Here is a 17,127-nt window from a genome sequence, read left to right as displayed (position 1 = left end):
TGGTTTTCAAACAGTTTTTCTAACCAAGGTTGATCTACACATAGAAAAAGAGAAGCCATTGTATATTCTTTGCATTAGTATCAAAGGTTTCAAGGATGGAGTCATACCATGCAAACAGTGGTCCAATAAAATGAGTATCTTATTTTTTTTTTTTAAGTCAGGGTGTGAATTAGGTCCAATCTATGGCATAATGTATATTCAACCAAAGGTTTATTTTTCTGTCTTTTAGTTTGTGGACAACATTTCCTCTAGAGAAGAGATAGACCATGCAGAGTATTACCTTTACAAGTAAGTTTTCCATTTTATTTGGCTGTATATTCTCTCACAAAAGGCATTAGTTATTCTATATAATGTTTATCTTGCTATTTAAGTTTATGTTTTGGAGATATTTCCATATCAGTATATAGATAGCTTCCTCATTTTTTATAAGTGTATCATATTCCATATTATGAATATATTATTTAAGCCAGTTTGCTCTTATAGGACCTTGAGGGTTTACCCAGTCTCTGTTTAAGGTGCAATGCAGTAATTAACAACCTTGTACATATGTAGTTTTGCACATAATTCTCATAAGTGTATACATTTGGAATTACAATAGCTATTGCCAAATTGCTTTCCCCTGAGATTTCACCAGTTGATGTTCCCACTGGCAGTGTATGAATAAGGCTTGTTTTTACAGCTTGGTCAACAGATATTTTCATGCTCTCAGACATTTTTGTTAGTCTGATAGGTAAAAATTTTAGGTATCTATTTACCTCTTCTCTCTCTTTCTCATTTGGATAGAAATACAGTCTATATGCACTATTTACCTATTTTTAATTAACAAAATACTTTAAAACTTTCTGTACGTTACCACATTTACTTCATTTTTTCTCATGGCTGTAAACAGTCCCACTGTGAACTACAGACATACCCATATGTAAAAAGAAAAAGAAGCATGTTCAGTACAGCACCACCTATAATAGCAAAAGACGTGAATAACCTAAAGCTCGTTAAATAAGGGGCAGTCCTGAAATCATAATCGCAAGTGCCCTCCTACTCTTAATTAAGATAAATATAAAGAGATTCCTTGATGAGAGTAAGCCCTGCCTTTCTTGAGTGGTTCTTTGGCACTGTAGGGCTCCTTTGAGAGTTATTTTTCCCTATAGTGGAAGGTACATTTGGGCTAGCATATGCCCAGTTCTCATTCTTTTGCTTTGTTGACAGCAAAATGCAGAAAACTGTTCCAATATCTAAAGAAAAATTATTTCTTAGAATTCCATCCTGTGGGACACAGTGCCATAGTCTTGTAAGAAACACATCCCAAATTGACAACTACCTCTGTAACGTATAATTGATTTGAGTGATTCAACATTGAGCAAGTGTTTACTGAGCACCTACTGCATGTGCAGGCTGTGTCAAGGTGCTGGTATATAGTGACCAATAAGTTAAACATTGTCCCATTCCTCATACATTAAAGTTTAACTGAGAAATTTAAGTCCTACCTTTAAGGCTATCTATGATTCTTCACATGATGTTTGGCCTGGAGTCTTTCTGAAAGTTTCCTAAAATCTCTTTCCTCTTTCCATATAGATCATATAGAAGACTCTTACCCATCTTAAGTCTGAGCCAATCTGAACCACTGTTTAATTTGATATCTCATCCTTTCCTTAATCAAAACTGATATCCTAATATGATATTGTCAACAGTACTTCAACAAAAAAACAGAACTAATATTCTAACTATGACTTACAACCTTTTTATTTCTATTCTTTCTCCTCCCTTCCATTGCCAAGAAAATTGGCTCTCTTTTTCTCTCTCTTTTTTTTTTCTAAGACATTTTTGTGACTTTGTGAGATTGCTTTTACACATGTATGGGATGAGGTATAACCCCAAGAAACTGCATCAAGATGTAAATAACGGAGGTTGGCTAGATTCACTCATTAGCTAAATGTCACACTCTCGCTTTCCAGCCTTAGAGAACATATAAAACAGCTATTCCTCAGCAAAATTAGAATTTTCAAGTTATGAACTCATGGGGTTTCTCTCCATTAATTGAAATCAGGAATGTTAATCCTGAAGATACCAAGATCCTCTGGTGTTTCCATTGGTTAGGTCTTCTGTGTGCATTCCAGGTGGGATGATTTTAGAGATCTTAAAGTTATGATCACAAGTCTAGGGGGAAGAAATGTCGAAGTGATTTCTTAATCCCAAATAATTGGTAGCTTCTTGCTCGACTACCTAGAGGATTTCTCCTTCCCCAGGCAGTACAGTCTTTGATAGGCCCACAACAGGACTTCGGGCTGCCGCCTTTCATAAGTTCAACTCTAGCTGCCTCAGCCTGTGCAGATGAGGCTCAGCAAGGAAAGCATAGCAGCCACATCCTCTCATCTTCCAGTGATCAAATCTCCCCAGGGATTATGTAAAGAATATCAGAGCCAGAGAAGTTTGGAATCTTTGAGTGATCAGTGGGAAGCTGACCAAGCACCTGCCGTCGTATCAGGTGCACAGTAAGCAGTTCCAGGTCCCAACAGTTCGGGGTCCTACTCACACATGCCAGCCTGTTAGCATTCTGTCATCCCAGGAGAGAATTTTAGCCTCTGAATCTCCTGAAGGACACGGTTTTAAAAGTTTAGGGGCTTCAAGATTGAGGGTCCCAAGGATCCTTTAAGGAGACTTGGAAAGGCTGCTTTTGAGAAAGCAGGAGAAGGAAGAATTTCTAAACACCCCTATTTGGGCTTTGATCTATTCTCTGGGGACCTGCAACCCTATGATGGACTTTCCCCACACTGTTCATTAAAAAAAAAAAAAAAAAGTAAATGATGCAGTAAACAAAGAAATAATGTGAGTTAAAGATGATGAAAGCAGTTAATACCAGAAACTATATAGGTTGACAATAAAATTAAAAAAAAAAAAACTCCGATAATATCCTACACATTAAGTGGGAATATAAGCCAAGAGTAAAAATTATTACAACAGCACAAAGGCTAAATTGAGGTATAATAAACAAAACCCAACAGCTAAGAAACAGGAAAATAAGGCATGCCAAGAGCTATTGGACTATAACAAAACAAAGGAAACATGCTTAAAATAGAACAAAAAAGTGAAAAAGAAAATAAATGAGGTAAGAAGGGCCTGATTTCTCTACGTATTCTATTCACAAAATATGTACAGTTATGGCCAAGAGAGTGGGAAAATAGGCATAGGCATGCTGTTGCGTAAGTACTCTCAGCAGGCTTCATAGTAACCCCCTTTATGAGTGGTTTTCAAGCTGTCTCCCAAGAAGCCCTGGAGCTGGCTCCTTACAGGGGTTTGGGGGTGTGGGTTGGGGAGGAAGGGGCAGTGAGGGAGAAGCCAAGCCCTGCTGCCGTCAGCCCTCTGCTTCTGTTCAAGCCAGAGAAACTATATCTCCAGCTGCTTTATGGATCAGGGCCTGCAGAGAGAATTGAGCAAGGTCTGTGAACTTAGATGAGAATAAAACTGTCTATTTTTTTTCCACTAAATTCTCAGTGATATTTAGCATTTCCTTTCATTTAGAATATACGCAACAGATCACAGTATTATAATAAGCAGCATCTGTGTCTTTCTCACTAATAAAAACCGATTTTTTTATTGTTTGTTGCAGATATCTTAAATTATGCTCATCACTGCTTAGAAATTACATTTGGAATTAAACTGCTAGTTGGTATTAATTCATGCAATAAAGAAGCACATGTTCCCACATCTTAAGGATTTTTAAAATATTTTGATAATTGTATTTCACTATAATTGGTTTCCTTTGTGATCCGTGCTTTTATTTTATGCATTTACAACATCATTCTGGGAAGGGGCTTATGAGCTTTCAGAGTTCCAGAGAGTTCATGCCACAAAGAAATGTCAAGAACCCCGCTATGAGATCATGTTTGAAGAAAGGTCCTTTGCTTAGGCTTATTCCTGCTGCTTCCCTCAGGTCTTTTGAAGTTTTCTAGGTCTTTGTGTTTTTGTTTTTGTTTTTGTTTTTTTCTTACAAAGAAGGCTTTCTTTTCTTATTTTAGTTTAGACTTTATAGAGTAAGACAAACATATGGCCGATAGGTAGGCTGTTTTCCAAATGAAAGCATAAATACAGCCAGCCTCCTGAGCTTCCCCACTGAGCAGGAAGAAGGTGGGGGGAAGGTGAGAAGGGGACAGGCCCCTAGATGCTGGCAGCAGGAGAGCAGTGCGTGGGTGGCATGGGGCAGGAACAGGAACATGTCTGCGGGGTTTTGGTATCCCTTCCCCTCCTGGCCTGGCGAGGAGAAGCCAGGAGACTGCCCAGCGGTAGCAGCAGAGGTTTTGAGGCACCGAGGAGAGAGGTAACCCCATAAGGGATGGCTGCTGAGAGGAAAGGGTCTTTCTGTGGGCATTTGACTGCTGGCATAAGAAGCTGACCGCTAGGGATGCCTGGGTTGCTCAGTGGTTGAGCATCTGCCTTTGGCCCAGGGCCTGATCCTGGAGACCCAGGATCGAGTCCCACGTCGGACTTCCTACATGGAACCTGCTTCTCCCTCTGCCTGTGTCTCTGGCTCTGTGTCCCTCATGAATAAATAAATAAAATCTTAAAAAAAAAAAAAAAGCTGACTGTGAGTCATGCTTGATATTTATTAAAGAGTTTTCTGTGTCCCATGTTAGTGTTAAAAAGAGTTGAGCAGAATATTTTTCATTTGGGCATGGGATCAATTTCTTCTTGCCACTCAACATGCCCTCTCCTTGGCTTTTGAAAGAAAAAGTGTTCTTACCTTTGCTGTACTACAAATCTAGAGCACTCCTAAGAATTAGATTTGCATCTCTAGTTTACTGATGCAGAGACTAAGGCATAGAGATTCGCTGAGAACAGCCAACATCGACGGTGTGCATGTAAGCCCCTGCCTGTCCCAAGCAGAAAAGGGAAGCCACAAGGATGGAATGTGAGCAGAGGGGGACAGGACAATGAAAACAATAATGCAGTGTTTTCCCAGTGCAAGATCTTATTGATAAGGATCCCATAAGGGGCTACAGTTTTGTTTTTTCAGGTGTTTTGTTTTGTTTTGTTTTGTTTTGTTTTGTTTTGTTTTTTAGGGAATCTGAGACAAGGGATTCCATAGAGACCAGAGTATAGAGCATGATAAAGCAGGAGAAAAGTAAAATTAAGGAACAGGAAGAAATCCCTTATATTTCTTGTAGTCTGTGAATCATTGGTAATACTTGGTTTCTAAAAGCTGTGATCTTAGCTTTTTCTCCAGAAGAGATCCCCATTTAGGATTTGTCAACTTGAGGTCAGTGTTACAGCAAGCTTATCTAAAGTTTTCCTGTATCATTTTGTGGAGAGCATCTCTTGGGCCACCTGTTCAGTGGTTCTGAGCTCAGGACTCCCCAGGCCCATGTGTGCTGCCCACATGCACAAAAGTGCATGTGATTCCTGAGGCAGGCTCTATGTCTCCATTTTTAGGAGATAAAACTGTTTTGTCATCAGTAAAATTGTGGCACCAATAACAGCCTTTGTTTCCACAGTTCCAACAACCTTTAACAACTCCCGTGTTGGTATTTGATTATTGGATTCATTGATTGGTAACTCAAATCATGAACATTCCTTCTTTCCTGTGGTATCCTCTTCACCAAGGATGTTTACAAATCACATCTTTAAAGTCTTATCTAGACTTTTAAATACTTTGGGGCCAAGACAATTTAGACAAACGTGAAATAAAACTTGTTTCTTTTATTATCAGAGTGTCAGTAATCAGAACTGATAATTTAATCTGCAACACAATAGACATTCTTGAGGGCTGATAGAAATTTCTAATGTATATGACATATTTTCTCCATTTTAAGAATATGATATTTTTTTCAAGTATTCTTTTAGGGTTCCTGGGTGACTCAGTCGGTTATGTGTTCAACTCTTGATTTCGGCTCAGGCTGTGGTCTCAGGGTCCCAGGATCCAGCCCCAAGTTGGGCTCCATGCTCAGGAAGGAATCTGTTTTAGGATTCTCTCTCTCTCCTTCTCCCCCAGTTCCTCCCCCCACTCACACAGTTTTTCTCTCACTCTCTCTCTGTCTCTCTCAAATAAATAAATACATTTTAAAATTAAGTAGCCTTTTGGTTTTAGCAAAAATGTAGAGAATGCTGAATTGTCATTCGATAAGAAGAGATGGTTGTAGAGCTCCATGAGAAGGTTTATTTTTCTCCCAATACGGCTCTGTTGTCATGCAAAGTGGCCTGTCACCCATTAATGAGAAGAAGTCAAGCTTGTGTGGCAGACTGTGTGCTGCCAATACATTCATCCAGACTGTACCTTGGCCTCAAGCATCTTTCGTGAGTTGCTTAACGGACCTGGCAGATAGTAGGCGTCCCTGGTTGGAGACGGATGGTAGGTCAGGAACAGCTGGGGTGAGGCAGATGGCAGCCTGCATGTCTCCAGGTCCCAGGTTGGCAGCCAGTCTAAAAAAGGATGGACCAAAATAGCTTCATTTTTCACTAAACAAAAATATCCCAGTGTTTCCTTAAAAGGTGAGCACGCTACCCAAGCCCTATATTGTAAGAATCCATGCCTGTGGAAGGGGTGGGGGTGGGGGTGGGAGCTTATTGGTAGTTTAAACAGTAGTAATTTTCCTTTGAGGGCATAGAGATTGTATATTTCAGCAATAAAAGGAAATTAGAGATTTTTCTGTTAGCATATTACTAGGTGTCATTATGTTTGAACATTATTAAGAAAAGGTAAGAGCCCAAGGGGAGATAAATGATTCTTCCAGCGTTAAAAAAATAATAATAACACTTCCATGCTTTAATATTGCCAAGTGCTTTATTTAGTTCTTATTGGCAGATCCTTACCACAGGGCTGGGAGAGAGTTTCTTACTGTTCGTGGCTCTGCATTAGACAATAGTCAATTGTCAGGGGCATTGTCTGAGCCTTGCCAAAGACGTGCTGGAGCTGCTGCGAGTTGGGGTGAGAACGCATTGCCCCTGCTCCCACTCTGCACTTCTCTCCCCACTGGTCTCGTTTCGACCTGCAGCCTGGTTAGAGCAGCCACGTGGGGATAACCTTTAAGGGTACTTTCCTGGCTTTTGTTCACAAGCCCTACCTAACTTTCCCAGAGTGATCTGATGCCATAGTTACTTTCTTTTACTCCTCTGGTGTGATGAGTAGTCCCCTGGAGGCTCTTCCCCTAAGAGTCTTATAGCCATCCATGCAGCTACAAACATTGATGTACAAGGCTTTGTGGGGACAGATGCTTTCCTTTGGGGTAGATATCTAGGAATGGAATGACTGGAGCATATGGTAGGTAGACGTTTTCCGAAATGGTTATATATTTCACATCCCAACAGAAATTCCACATTTTTGCCAGCGTGCTTAGCCTTGCTGGTAGGGTTTATTGGTATCTCATTGTGGTTTTAATGTGTTTGCCTAAACAACTATGATATGGAACATCTTTTTATGTGCTTATCTGCCATCCCTAAATCTCCTTTGCTAAAGTGTCTGTTCAATTCTTTTTCCCATTTTTTTTTTAAATCAGGTTGCTCATTCTTTTACTGCTAAATGTTAAGAATTCTTTTTCTCATAGCTGTGTCTTTTCATTCACTTAATAGTGATTTTCAGAAGGTGGTTTTTATTTTTGACAGAAGTCAAGTCTGTCAGTTTGTTTTCTTGTATGCATTGTGCTTTTGCTGTCAGTGAAGAAGTTCTTGCCTAACCCAACACTACAAAGATTTTTCTCCTGTGTTTTCTTTTAGAAAGAACTCTGGCAACATACATCAAAATTATGAATACACATACATACCCTTTGACACAATAATTTCACCTCTAGGTATTTGGCTTCATCACACACTTATGAAATAATAAACTAAAACTTTATGTTGATCAGTAGGGGCCTGATTACATTAACTATTTACAGTAGAATTTAGGACATTTAAACGATAGGACAAGTTATAAAGTGCATTCAGCAAAAAAAAAAAAAAAAAAAGATAAAGAACTCTCTGTTACATTACCACTGTGGATTCTATGTAAATGCAGTATGTATATATGTGCTTTTATACATACGTTTCATAGCTTTAGGCCTCAGAGTTAGGACTGTGATCCATATCTGAGTTATTTGTTGTATATGGTATGAAATAAGAATCAAAGTTAATTTTTTGGTGTAAGAATACCTAGTTGTATTAGCATCATTTGTTGAAAAGATTATTCTTTCTGTACTGAATTACTTTTGAGTTGCTTTGAAAGTCAATTTTTTGTGTATGTGGTAGTTTCTTTCTGTATTATTTTGTTTGTTCCATTGACCTCTCTTCCATTGTTATCTTGATGCCAGTACCACACTGTCTGGATGGCTCTAGTTTTATAATAAGTCTTAAGATTAGCTACTATAAGTCTTCCAGTTTGGTTCTTTTTCAAAATCATTTTGGCTGGTTCAGGTCCTTTGCATCCCATGTCAGTTTTGGTATGTGTTCATACACACATATGCACATACACATACATGCATACATGCACTGTTAATGTACAGAAATTAGGAACAAACTCAGTTCGAGAAATACGTATTGAATGCCTAGTATGTATTTAGAAACAAGAAGGATAAGAGGGAAGATTCTAAGGGATGTGAAGGGAGATTGATTATATGAAAGTCAGTAATCATTCTTTTCCCAGTGAAGCCAGTGTTTAACTGCCCTGACAGAATTTGAGATGGAAATACATGAAGACAAATTTCATGTCCGTAAGACAAATGATTCTCAGCTCTGTTTATAAGGGAAGTTCTGAAACCAGTAGATTTAAGGGAAGTATTTTTTAATTTTCCAGAGCTGTGGGTGTTCAAAGGAAGGATATGATATAATCACTACAATCAAAAAGATTATAAATTGGTTGGCGATAATTAGATACATGGAGTAATTCAAAATCAACACAAACCCAAGATTTAATACATGGGTAAATTGACTGTATTTGTGTGTTTTAGAGAAAGCATGCATTGGGCAGGCTGAAGAGGAAGTGATATTATCAGAAAGCATTCATAAAAGAAGTAGAATTTGAGATAGCCTTGAAGAATGGACAAGTAGGAGGAACAGGAACAAATGTCCAAGATGGAACAAGCAGTATAGGTAGAGTTAAAAGAGTAGGGTGAAAACTGGCTTTATGGGAGATGGGACTGCTCTAACTAGAAAGACTTATTAAGGAACAGTGAGAAATAAGGAGATTATAGAGGGAAGAATGCTGGCAGAGGAGAGAGTTTAAAATCTGTCATTACCATACATTGCTAGTAGATAGGTAAATTGGTATAACTTCTGCAGAGAGAACTCTGGCAACATACATCAAAATTATGATGTACATATACATACCCTTTGACACAATAATTTCACCTCTAGGTATTTGGCTTCATCATACACTTATGAAATAATAAACTAAAACTTTATGTTGATCAGTAGGGGCCTGATTACATTAACTATTGACAGTAGAATTTAGGACATTTAAACTATGGGACAAGTTATAAAGTGCATTCAGCAAAAAAGAAAAAAAAAAGATAAAGAACTCTGTTACATTACCACTGTGGATTCTATGTAAATGTAGTATGTATATATGTGCTTTTATACATATGTGGATATATGTATGTATGTGCATAGCTGTCTCTGAAATGAAATATATATACACGTAAAAACTGCTAATAGTGATTTCTATTAGATGACCTACTATGATCTACTAAGAAACATCTTGAGGATTTCACACGGAAGAGGAGAACCTGGGTGATTTTTTTTTTAAGGCCTGGCTAGCTGTTGACTAAAAATCTTTCTTGTACCTTCTAAATTTATCATGAGTATATATTACTTACTACTTTTTAAAAATACGGAACCTCAACAGAGTTATCAGTAGTCTTGAAGTATGTATCATAATAAAGGTATTTCAGAAATATTAATAACAGTAAGTTTTGGATTGAAAAGGGAAAGTGTTGGGAGGAAATTGTCTGCATAAAGTGATAAAAGGCCTGATCTGTGGTAATTGACGGTGGAAATGAAGAAAGAAATGTTTTGCACATCGGAGGGAAAAAAATCAATCAACAAGATTAGTGACAAGTCGAATATAAAGATAGAAAACAAGGAGGGTCAAAATGAGCTGAAAATTGAACCTCAGTTAATGAGAAAATGGCTACTCCATTGATGGAAGTATTGAACTAGAAGCAGATTTAGAAAATGGCAAGATGATGGGTTTTTCTTTTGCCTTTTTATTGTGTACATACAGATTTCTAAGTTTGCTGCATCACACCTTACACCTACTGACCACATTGAGCTATTTAAGAGGAACTGGTCACAGACCTTTGGAGAAAGAACAGCTGCCAAAACATACCTACATTAGAGTCTTCCTAATGTCCTGGTGCCAACTAGGAAATTTTAGAGTAGGCAGTCTCTGAAGACTTCTTAACTTTCAGAATCTGAAATTTAGACTTGGGAAGACTAAGCAATTTCCTTAGAGCCACATGAAAAATCCAAGCTGCAGATGATGACCTCACTTCCAATTCAGAGGCTCATCACTTAGACGAGGCTATCTCTTTGTGCCAGTTCTTTGTCCTAAGGCAGAGTAAGGAATAAAGCAGAAGATAAAGACTCAGTGAATACTTCAGTAGCTCATAACGGAGTGACACAAAATTAATTAAACCCAGAAAAAAACCCCTAGAATATACAGAGATACAACTATAAAAAATATGCATAATCATGAAAAAAAAGTGCTGAAGAGATGCTGAAGGAATCAGGATGTCAGGAGTTAGATGACATGGATTTTTAGGAACAACTTAGTTTCCACTTCGATCTGTAACTTGGAGCCGGTTAATGATCTCTGGACATCAGCTTCTCAGATGAACAAATGATCTTAGATGCTTCCCAAGGTACCATACGTATCTAAAATTCTGTTTCTCAATCTCACTGATCTAGAAGCTAGACCTTATCACCAGAAACCTGATGTTGAAAACCTGAGATTCTGGTCTTTGTTTAGTTTCTGACTCAGAAGTTCATTTACTTAAATACTGGAGTTGACATTTCAGCCACATTAACTATGAATATCACAAGAAAAACTAATGAAGGTAAATAAACAATAGAAAGTGTAAGGGGATCTCTTAATCTCATCTGGATTTGGGTGACCGGCTTCATTTACCATCTCATTTATAAATACTTTTAGTAATTTTCTTAGTATAAGAAGTTCGGTATTGAGTTTTGTTTTCCAGGGAGCGAGTATCTATCTATCTATCTATCTATAGATAGATAGATATGTTTGTGTGTATAAATATAGATAGATAGATACATAGATATATATGTTTGTTTATGTATATATATGTTTGTTTTATATATATATGTAAGTTTATTTATTTGATATTTTCCTATTATCTTTTCCTGGAGAGCCCACAAAGCACCATTTTTGATGCCTTGCATATACATGGGATTTTTATTTTTATTTTTTATTTTTTTTATTTTTAATTTATTTTTTATTGGTGTTCAATTTACTAACATACAGAATAACCCCCAGTGCCCGTCACCCATTCATTCCCACCCCCCGCCCTCCTCCCCTTCTACCACCCCTACCTAGTTCGTTTCCCAGAGTTAGCTACATGGGATTTTTAAAAGGAGGAAGCTAAAATCTATTCTGATAGCTGCTGACCCCTCTGGATTAAACCTAAAAATCTTCTACCCTTTTGTATAAAAAGATATATCCCAAGTTGTTTTTTTCCACAGTATAAAGTCCTTTGATCAAAAAAAAAAAAAAAAAGTCACTTTCTTGGTTGTTTTCATAACTGCAAAGTCATTATCAAGGTAGCAGAAATTATAGCTGTAGGGCAGAGAGAAAGACATCACTGTAATGTCTTAATGTTTATTAAATGGAGAGTCTTCAGCATGATTTTGCATGTAAGGCAATTTAACTTAAAGATAAGAAATCTTTTTAGGAGCTGGTACAGTATTTAAGGGAGACATGAATAGATAAACAGAAGCTTTAAGAAGACCTTTGTGAAAACTGTAGTTTCAGTTGATTTCATAGTGAGTTTTGAGGCCAGTGGCAAGTGAATTCCTAAGTATTTTTGGATGCCATCTATCTAGGCAAGAGTATACTTGAGGAACTAGAAGTATTTAATGTGAATTCTCTTTAGTGCCCATCCTACAATCATTTTCATGATACATTTCCAGTTATGTTTGTTTTTACAGATAGACTTTATATTTTGAGATCTATTCTCTTCTTTTTAATAACATTGCTGATTTTTAAGACCAGTGGTAGACATTTCGTAGCTAGTAGTGGGCAAGGCTGGGACATAAAACCAAGTCTCCCAACTCTAGGCCAGTACAGCACATAAAATGTGACACACTGGCTGTTACGTGGCTCAGTGATGGATGCCACCAAGAGCAGAAATTCACATTGGTCATTTGTCTTCATTGATAAAAGCCAGGCAGAGTTTTGATGGGAAGAACACTGAAATTATTTGTTAAAATGAGAAATTTGTGGATCTCATATATATAGCTAATTATAGTCCTCCATTTGCTAAGATAACAGCAGGTACTATCAGTTAACACGGATGGCACGCTTTCCCAGCGCTTTCAGACTCCAGCCAGAATGGACTGCTATTCTCTGAATGTGCCCATTGTTTTCTTAACTTTGCCCACTCCCCCATCTGCATCTGATAAGATGCAACCTTGTCTTTTAAGACCTGGCCCAAATTCTGCTACATGTATAAATTTAGCCTGTTTTTCATCATTTAAATGTGATTTCTCTGACTCTCTTCTATAGGATTTTCTTTTATCTACTCAGAGGGCTTATTTGGTTTATTTTTTTTCTTTTGACTAGTCAAAAATATGTATTTCTTATTCTTTCTTTACTTGAGAAGTAGTATAGTGTAGTAGATAAGAGCATGGCCTCTGGAGCCAGTCTATCTAGATTTGAATCTCACATGTGCCATCTTTTAACTGTATGATTTAGTTACTTATACTCTCTGTCCCTCAGTTTCCTCATCATTCAAATGAGGATTAATATAGTGCCTGAGCTTGAGGATAGTTGATACTTAAAGAAATTAACACAATAAGATCCTTAGAATAGTCTTGGGACAGAGTAGGTCAGTGTTCAGTAAACTTTAGCTTTAACGTTGTCTTTGCTGCACTGCAATATTTTGAAGAGCAGGGGCTATACCTTCCCTCTATTTCTCTCCTTAGGGAAAATGTGTTTTGAACTCTAATTTTGGTTACTAAGCCTAATGGTCCCCAACTCGTTGTCACCACCCCCACCTGGGACATCAGAGTACAGAGAGTATCAGGACTCAGGATAAGGAGAAATAGATGCTTATGAATACTCATCATGCAGTATTCAGTTGGAATATCACAAATGAGGGAGATGCTGCCTAACCCTGAAGGAGAGCTAATTGACCGTCCCCTGTATATACCCATACTGCTAAGCTTATGGCCAGAAACCAGAAGGGGGCAGCAGAAAGTCATCCGCATCCCAGCTGTGGAGCAAGGGGAGAAGCCCGGAGAAGGTGATTGCCAGTTAGCAACAACCTGCACCAGAACTGATCTCTGATAAGATGTTACTGAATTGGTTATCAAAATGCAGATTAGAACTGAAAGAAGAGGTCTGTTCCAGGGGCTGGGAGCGTGACAGGAGAACATTTAAAGGGTTGAAATAGAAATTGAAGAACTGCTTCCAATGATTTTAACTGTGATATTTAGAGTACACAGAGCAGCTAGCTAAAAATGTCTAAAGATGTTTAATACTATCAGCATTACCCAGTATTTTATTTTGTTTTGTTTTGTTTTGTTTTGTTTCCCCCAAATGTAGAAACTCAGTAAGAGTTCCTATTTGTGTGGCCTATTTTATGGAAAGCAAGGCTGCAATTTGTACAGGAAAAATCACTTCCCTTTTAGTATATTTCCTGCTGGGCTTTCAACTACATCTCTTCATTTAATTTGTTTTAAACTAATTGACACTAACTCTCAGATTTCTTCTAAAGTCGATGCAAGTCCAACCAAAATCTGAGCAGAATGTTTTGTGGAACTGGAGAAGATGATCCTGAAATGTTAAGGAATAAAGGGCCAAGAATAACCAAGGCACTTTGAAAAAGACTAAGATAGAATGACAGGTTTACCAGATAGATAACATGACTTAGAAAGTGATGGTAAATAAAAATGAGTTGTTTTCTTAGACTAGTGGAACCGAATGGAGAGAGTCCTAAAGGAATGAGCACCCATACAGAAATTCTACAGATGTTTTACTCATCAAAGAAGAAAAAATAGATTGGTTAATGAATGATACTTGGACAATTGATTATATGGAAGAAAATTTAATTCCTACCTCAAAACATGTGCACACACATTTTGTTTAGGTAGATTAAAAACTTCAATGACAAAAACATAAAACTTTTAGAAAAATATAGAATATTAATATTTGTATGATATTGTGGAGGATTTTTTTAAACAAGACACAAATAACTAGGAAAAGATTGATAAATTTTTGATAAAGTTTAATGCATTAAGTTCTGTACCACAAATTAACAAATTAATCATTAACAAATTAATATTAAATTAGTACCATTAACAAATTAAAAGACATGCCACAGGTCAGAGAAAGATTCGTAATGCATATTACTGTATAGATCAGTAAGATAAGGTAATGTCAAAATAAATAGAAAATATGAACCAGCAACTCACAGAATAAAAAACCAGAATGTCCATAAATATATGAAGATGCTCACTCTCATTAGTAATCAGTTAGGTTACAGATTAAAAAGAAAATGTGTATTTTCACATTTGCATTTATCAGATGCAAAACTGAAAAGTTTTGCCTATGTTAATTACGGCAAAGAAGAGGACCAACAGGAGCTGGTTCACTGCTAGTGGAACTTGAAAGCGGACTAGTCAGCTTGAAGAGTCGTTTGGGAGTAGGAAGTAAAGTGAGGATGGACATGGTCTTGTACTTAGCATTCTGATTCTAGGTGGATACCTGAAAGAAACTCTGGCAAGTAGAAGGATGAAGTCATAAGAATATTCCTATAGCAGTGTCCCCAATAGTAAGAAACTAGAAGCAGCATGGTCATCAGCACTAAAACAAAGTGTGATAGGCTCACTCAGTGGAATGCTGTACAGCAGTGAGAGAATAAATTGAAACTACATTTGAGCTTGATTATCTAAAAAATGTAATGAGTGAAAAAACATGGTGAAAGATGATACATACAGTGTAACATTTGTGTAGTTTGAAAACTTAGAAAACAATGAGGTAGCTTATATGTTTATGTGGATACATGTATAAAGATATAAGAGTGTAAAAACTTGCTTAAGAATGAAAAACAGAAAATTCAGGAAATTATTTACCTGTGACAAAGGATGAAGTGTAGGAATAGGGTCAGGAGATGTATATGGGGGGGGGGGGACTATAGCTACACTTAATCTCTTCTCCCACCACGCAAAAAAATAAGTCTGTTTTTACGTTTGTTAAAAAGTTTATCTGGACAAATTTGAAGCCAATTCCTTCTCACTTCCTCCTTAAAAAATTTTGAGGTAGGACTGGCCCAGCTTGGATCTGAGTCTACTCTGGCAAGAAAGACAGGGTAGTACATTTGGGCCAGATGACAACCCACTTTCTAAGGATAGCAGTCTTGGGCCTCATATGGCTTTTTTCTATATATGGTCCTTTAAAAATGTAAAAACTCTTTTTAGCTCAGAGGCTATACAGAAACAAGCTGCAGGCCAGATGTGGTCCATAGGCCCTGGTTTGCTAACATTGATCAATACTCTCACTTATTTTCTCCTGTCCTTAAAATTTTCAGAGGAAAATCCCAGCGTGTCATTTCATCTATCCTTACTGTTTTGTTTTGTTGGAAAAAAAGTAAAGACTAACACATAAACTAAGTCCTGAGTTCTCTGATTTTGTACCTTGGAGCTTGAGGAGGAGCAATCCATTGGATGACTATTCCGTCTCCTATGATGAGCATAGATACGAGTTTCATCAGCCCTATAGCAGATGCCGAACGACAGCAAATGGCTGGCATGTGCTCCTTTTTACACAGGTCTCAGAAGAAGAAAGATGACCTTGTTACCTGCTAGACACGCAACTTACACAGATACTATTTATCAATACTGATAAGTTGGCCTTTTATTTGGGTGTTTCTCCTACATAACTACTATGCAATGATGAAAGTCAGAACATTTAACAGTACTACAATAGTTATGATCTAATATATAGTCCCTATTCAGATTCTTCTGAGATTGCCTCATTAATATTCCTTATGGGTGTTTTTTTTTCCCTAGCCCAGGATCCAAACCAGGATCATACATTATATTTAGTTGTCAGATCTTGTTAGTCTCCTTTAATTTAGAACAGTTTCTCAGCTTTAGTGTATGTGTGTGCATGTGTGTTTCTTGACCTTGACATTTTTAAAAAATACAGACCAGTTATACTGTAGACTGTCACCTGGTTAGGATTTTCTGATATTTCCTAAGAAGGAAGGAGTTTGTGGACGGGAGTACCACAGAAGTGATGCTATGTTCTCAATGAATCTTTATCAGGGGAGGCATGTTGATGATTCATTCCAATATTGGTGATGTTAATTTTGATCACCTTATTAAGGTGATATCTACCAGATTAGGCCACTATAAATTCAGTTGTCTCTTTGTAATTAGTAAACAATGTGTAAGGAGACACTTTGAGATTATGAAATATCCTTTTCCTCATCAAACATTGGTTTACTAATACTGGCATCCTTTGATGATTTTCTAACTGTACCATTCCTTCTGTATTTTAGTTAGCATTCCACTTGTTAAAAAGAACTTGTCCTTCCTCCTCATTTATTTATTCATTTCTTTGTATCATCAGGACTCATGACTTGATTTTATTCGGTAAATTATAATCCATTACTTATTTTGATACTCCAAATATTCCGTCTTTGGTGAGTAGGAGACCCTGTTTCTCGCATTGTTTTCATATGCCATCCTTCTTTGAGCATTTCCTTATTTTCTAGACAAAAAGTTCTTTCAGTGTCATCTCATACTTTGTCATCTCAGCTCTGCCCCAGCTCTTGAACTGGCCATTTTTCCAAAGAACCCCAGTTCTTTTTAGAGGAGAATGGCATTCAGAAGTCAAAATCTGCTTATAGGGTATGCTTACTGCTATGGGGATATTATTTTTTCCAGACTATCTCAGTGGAGAGAGCTAACAAATCTATC

At 37.3% G+C, this 17,127-nt stretch overlaps 1 protein-coding gene across 4 annotated transcripts in view; it reads left to right on the top strand.

The window, feature by feature from the left end:
* The window catches only part of MRPS27 (mitochondrial ribosomal protein S27), an 87,682-nt gene that overhangs the window by 19,178 nt on the left and 51,377 nt on the right, over window positions 1-17,127 (top strand). For all 4 annotated transcript variants that reach the window (XM_038530805.1, XM_038530806.1, XM_038530807.1 and 1 more), the window contains exon 4: window positions 230-288. In XM_038530805.1, coding sequence (XP_038386733.1) covers window positions 230-288 — 59 coding nt within the window. The remainder of the gene's footprint in view (window positions 1-229; window positions 289-17,127) is intronic.

The sequence above is a fragment of the Canis lupus genome, chromosome 2 (assembly GCF_011100685.1).
Source record: "Canis lupus familiaris isolate Mischka breed German Shepherd chromosome 2, alternate assembly UU_Cfam_GSD_1.0, whole genome shotgun sequence".
Classification (NCBI taxonomy): domain Eukaryota; kingdom Metazoa; phylum Chordata; class Mammalia; order Carnivora; family Canidae; genus Canis; species Canis lupus.
This window is presented reverse-complemented; position numbering and strand designations above follow the sequence as displayed.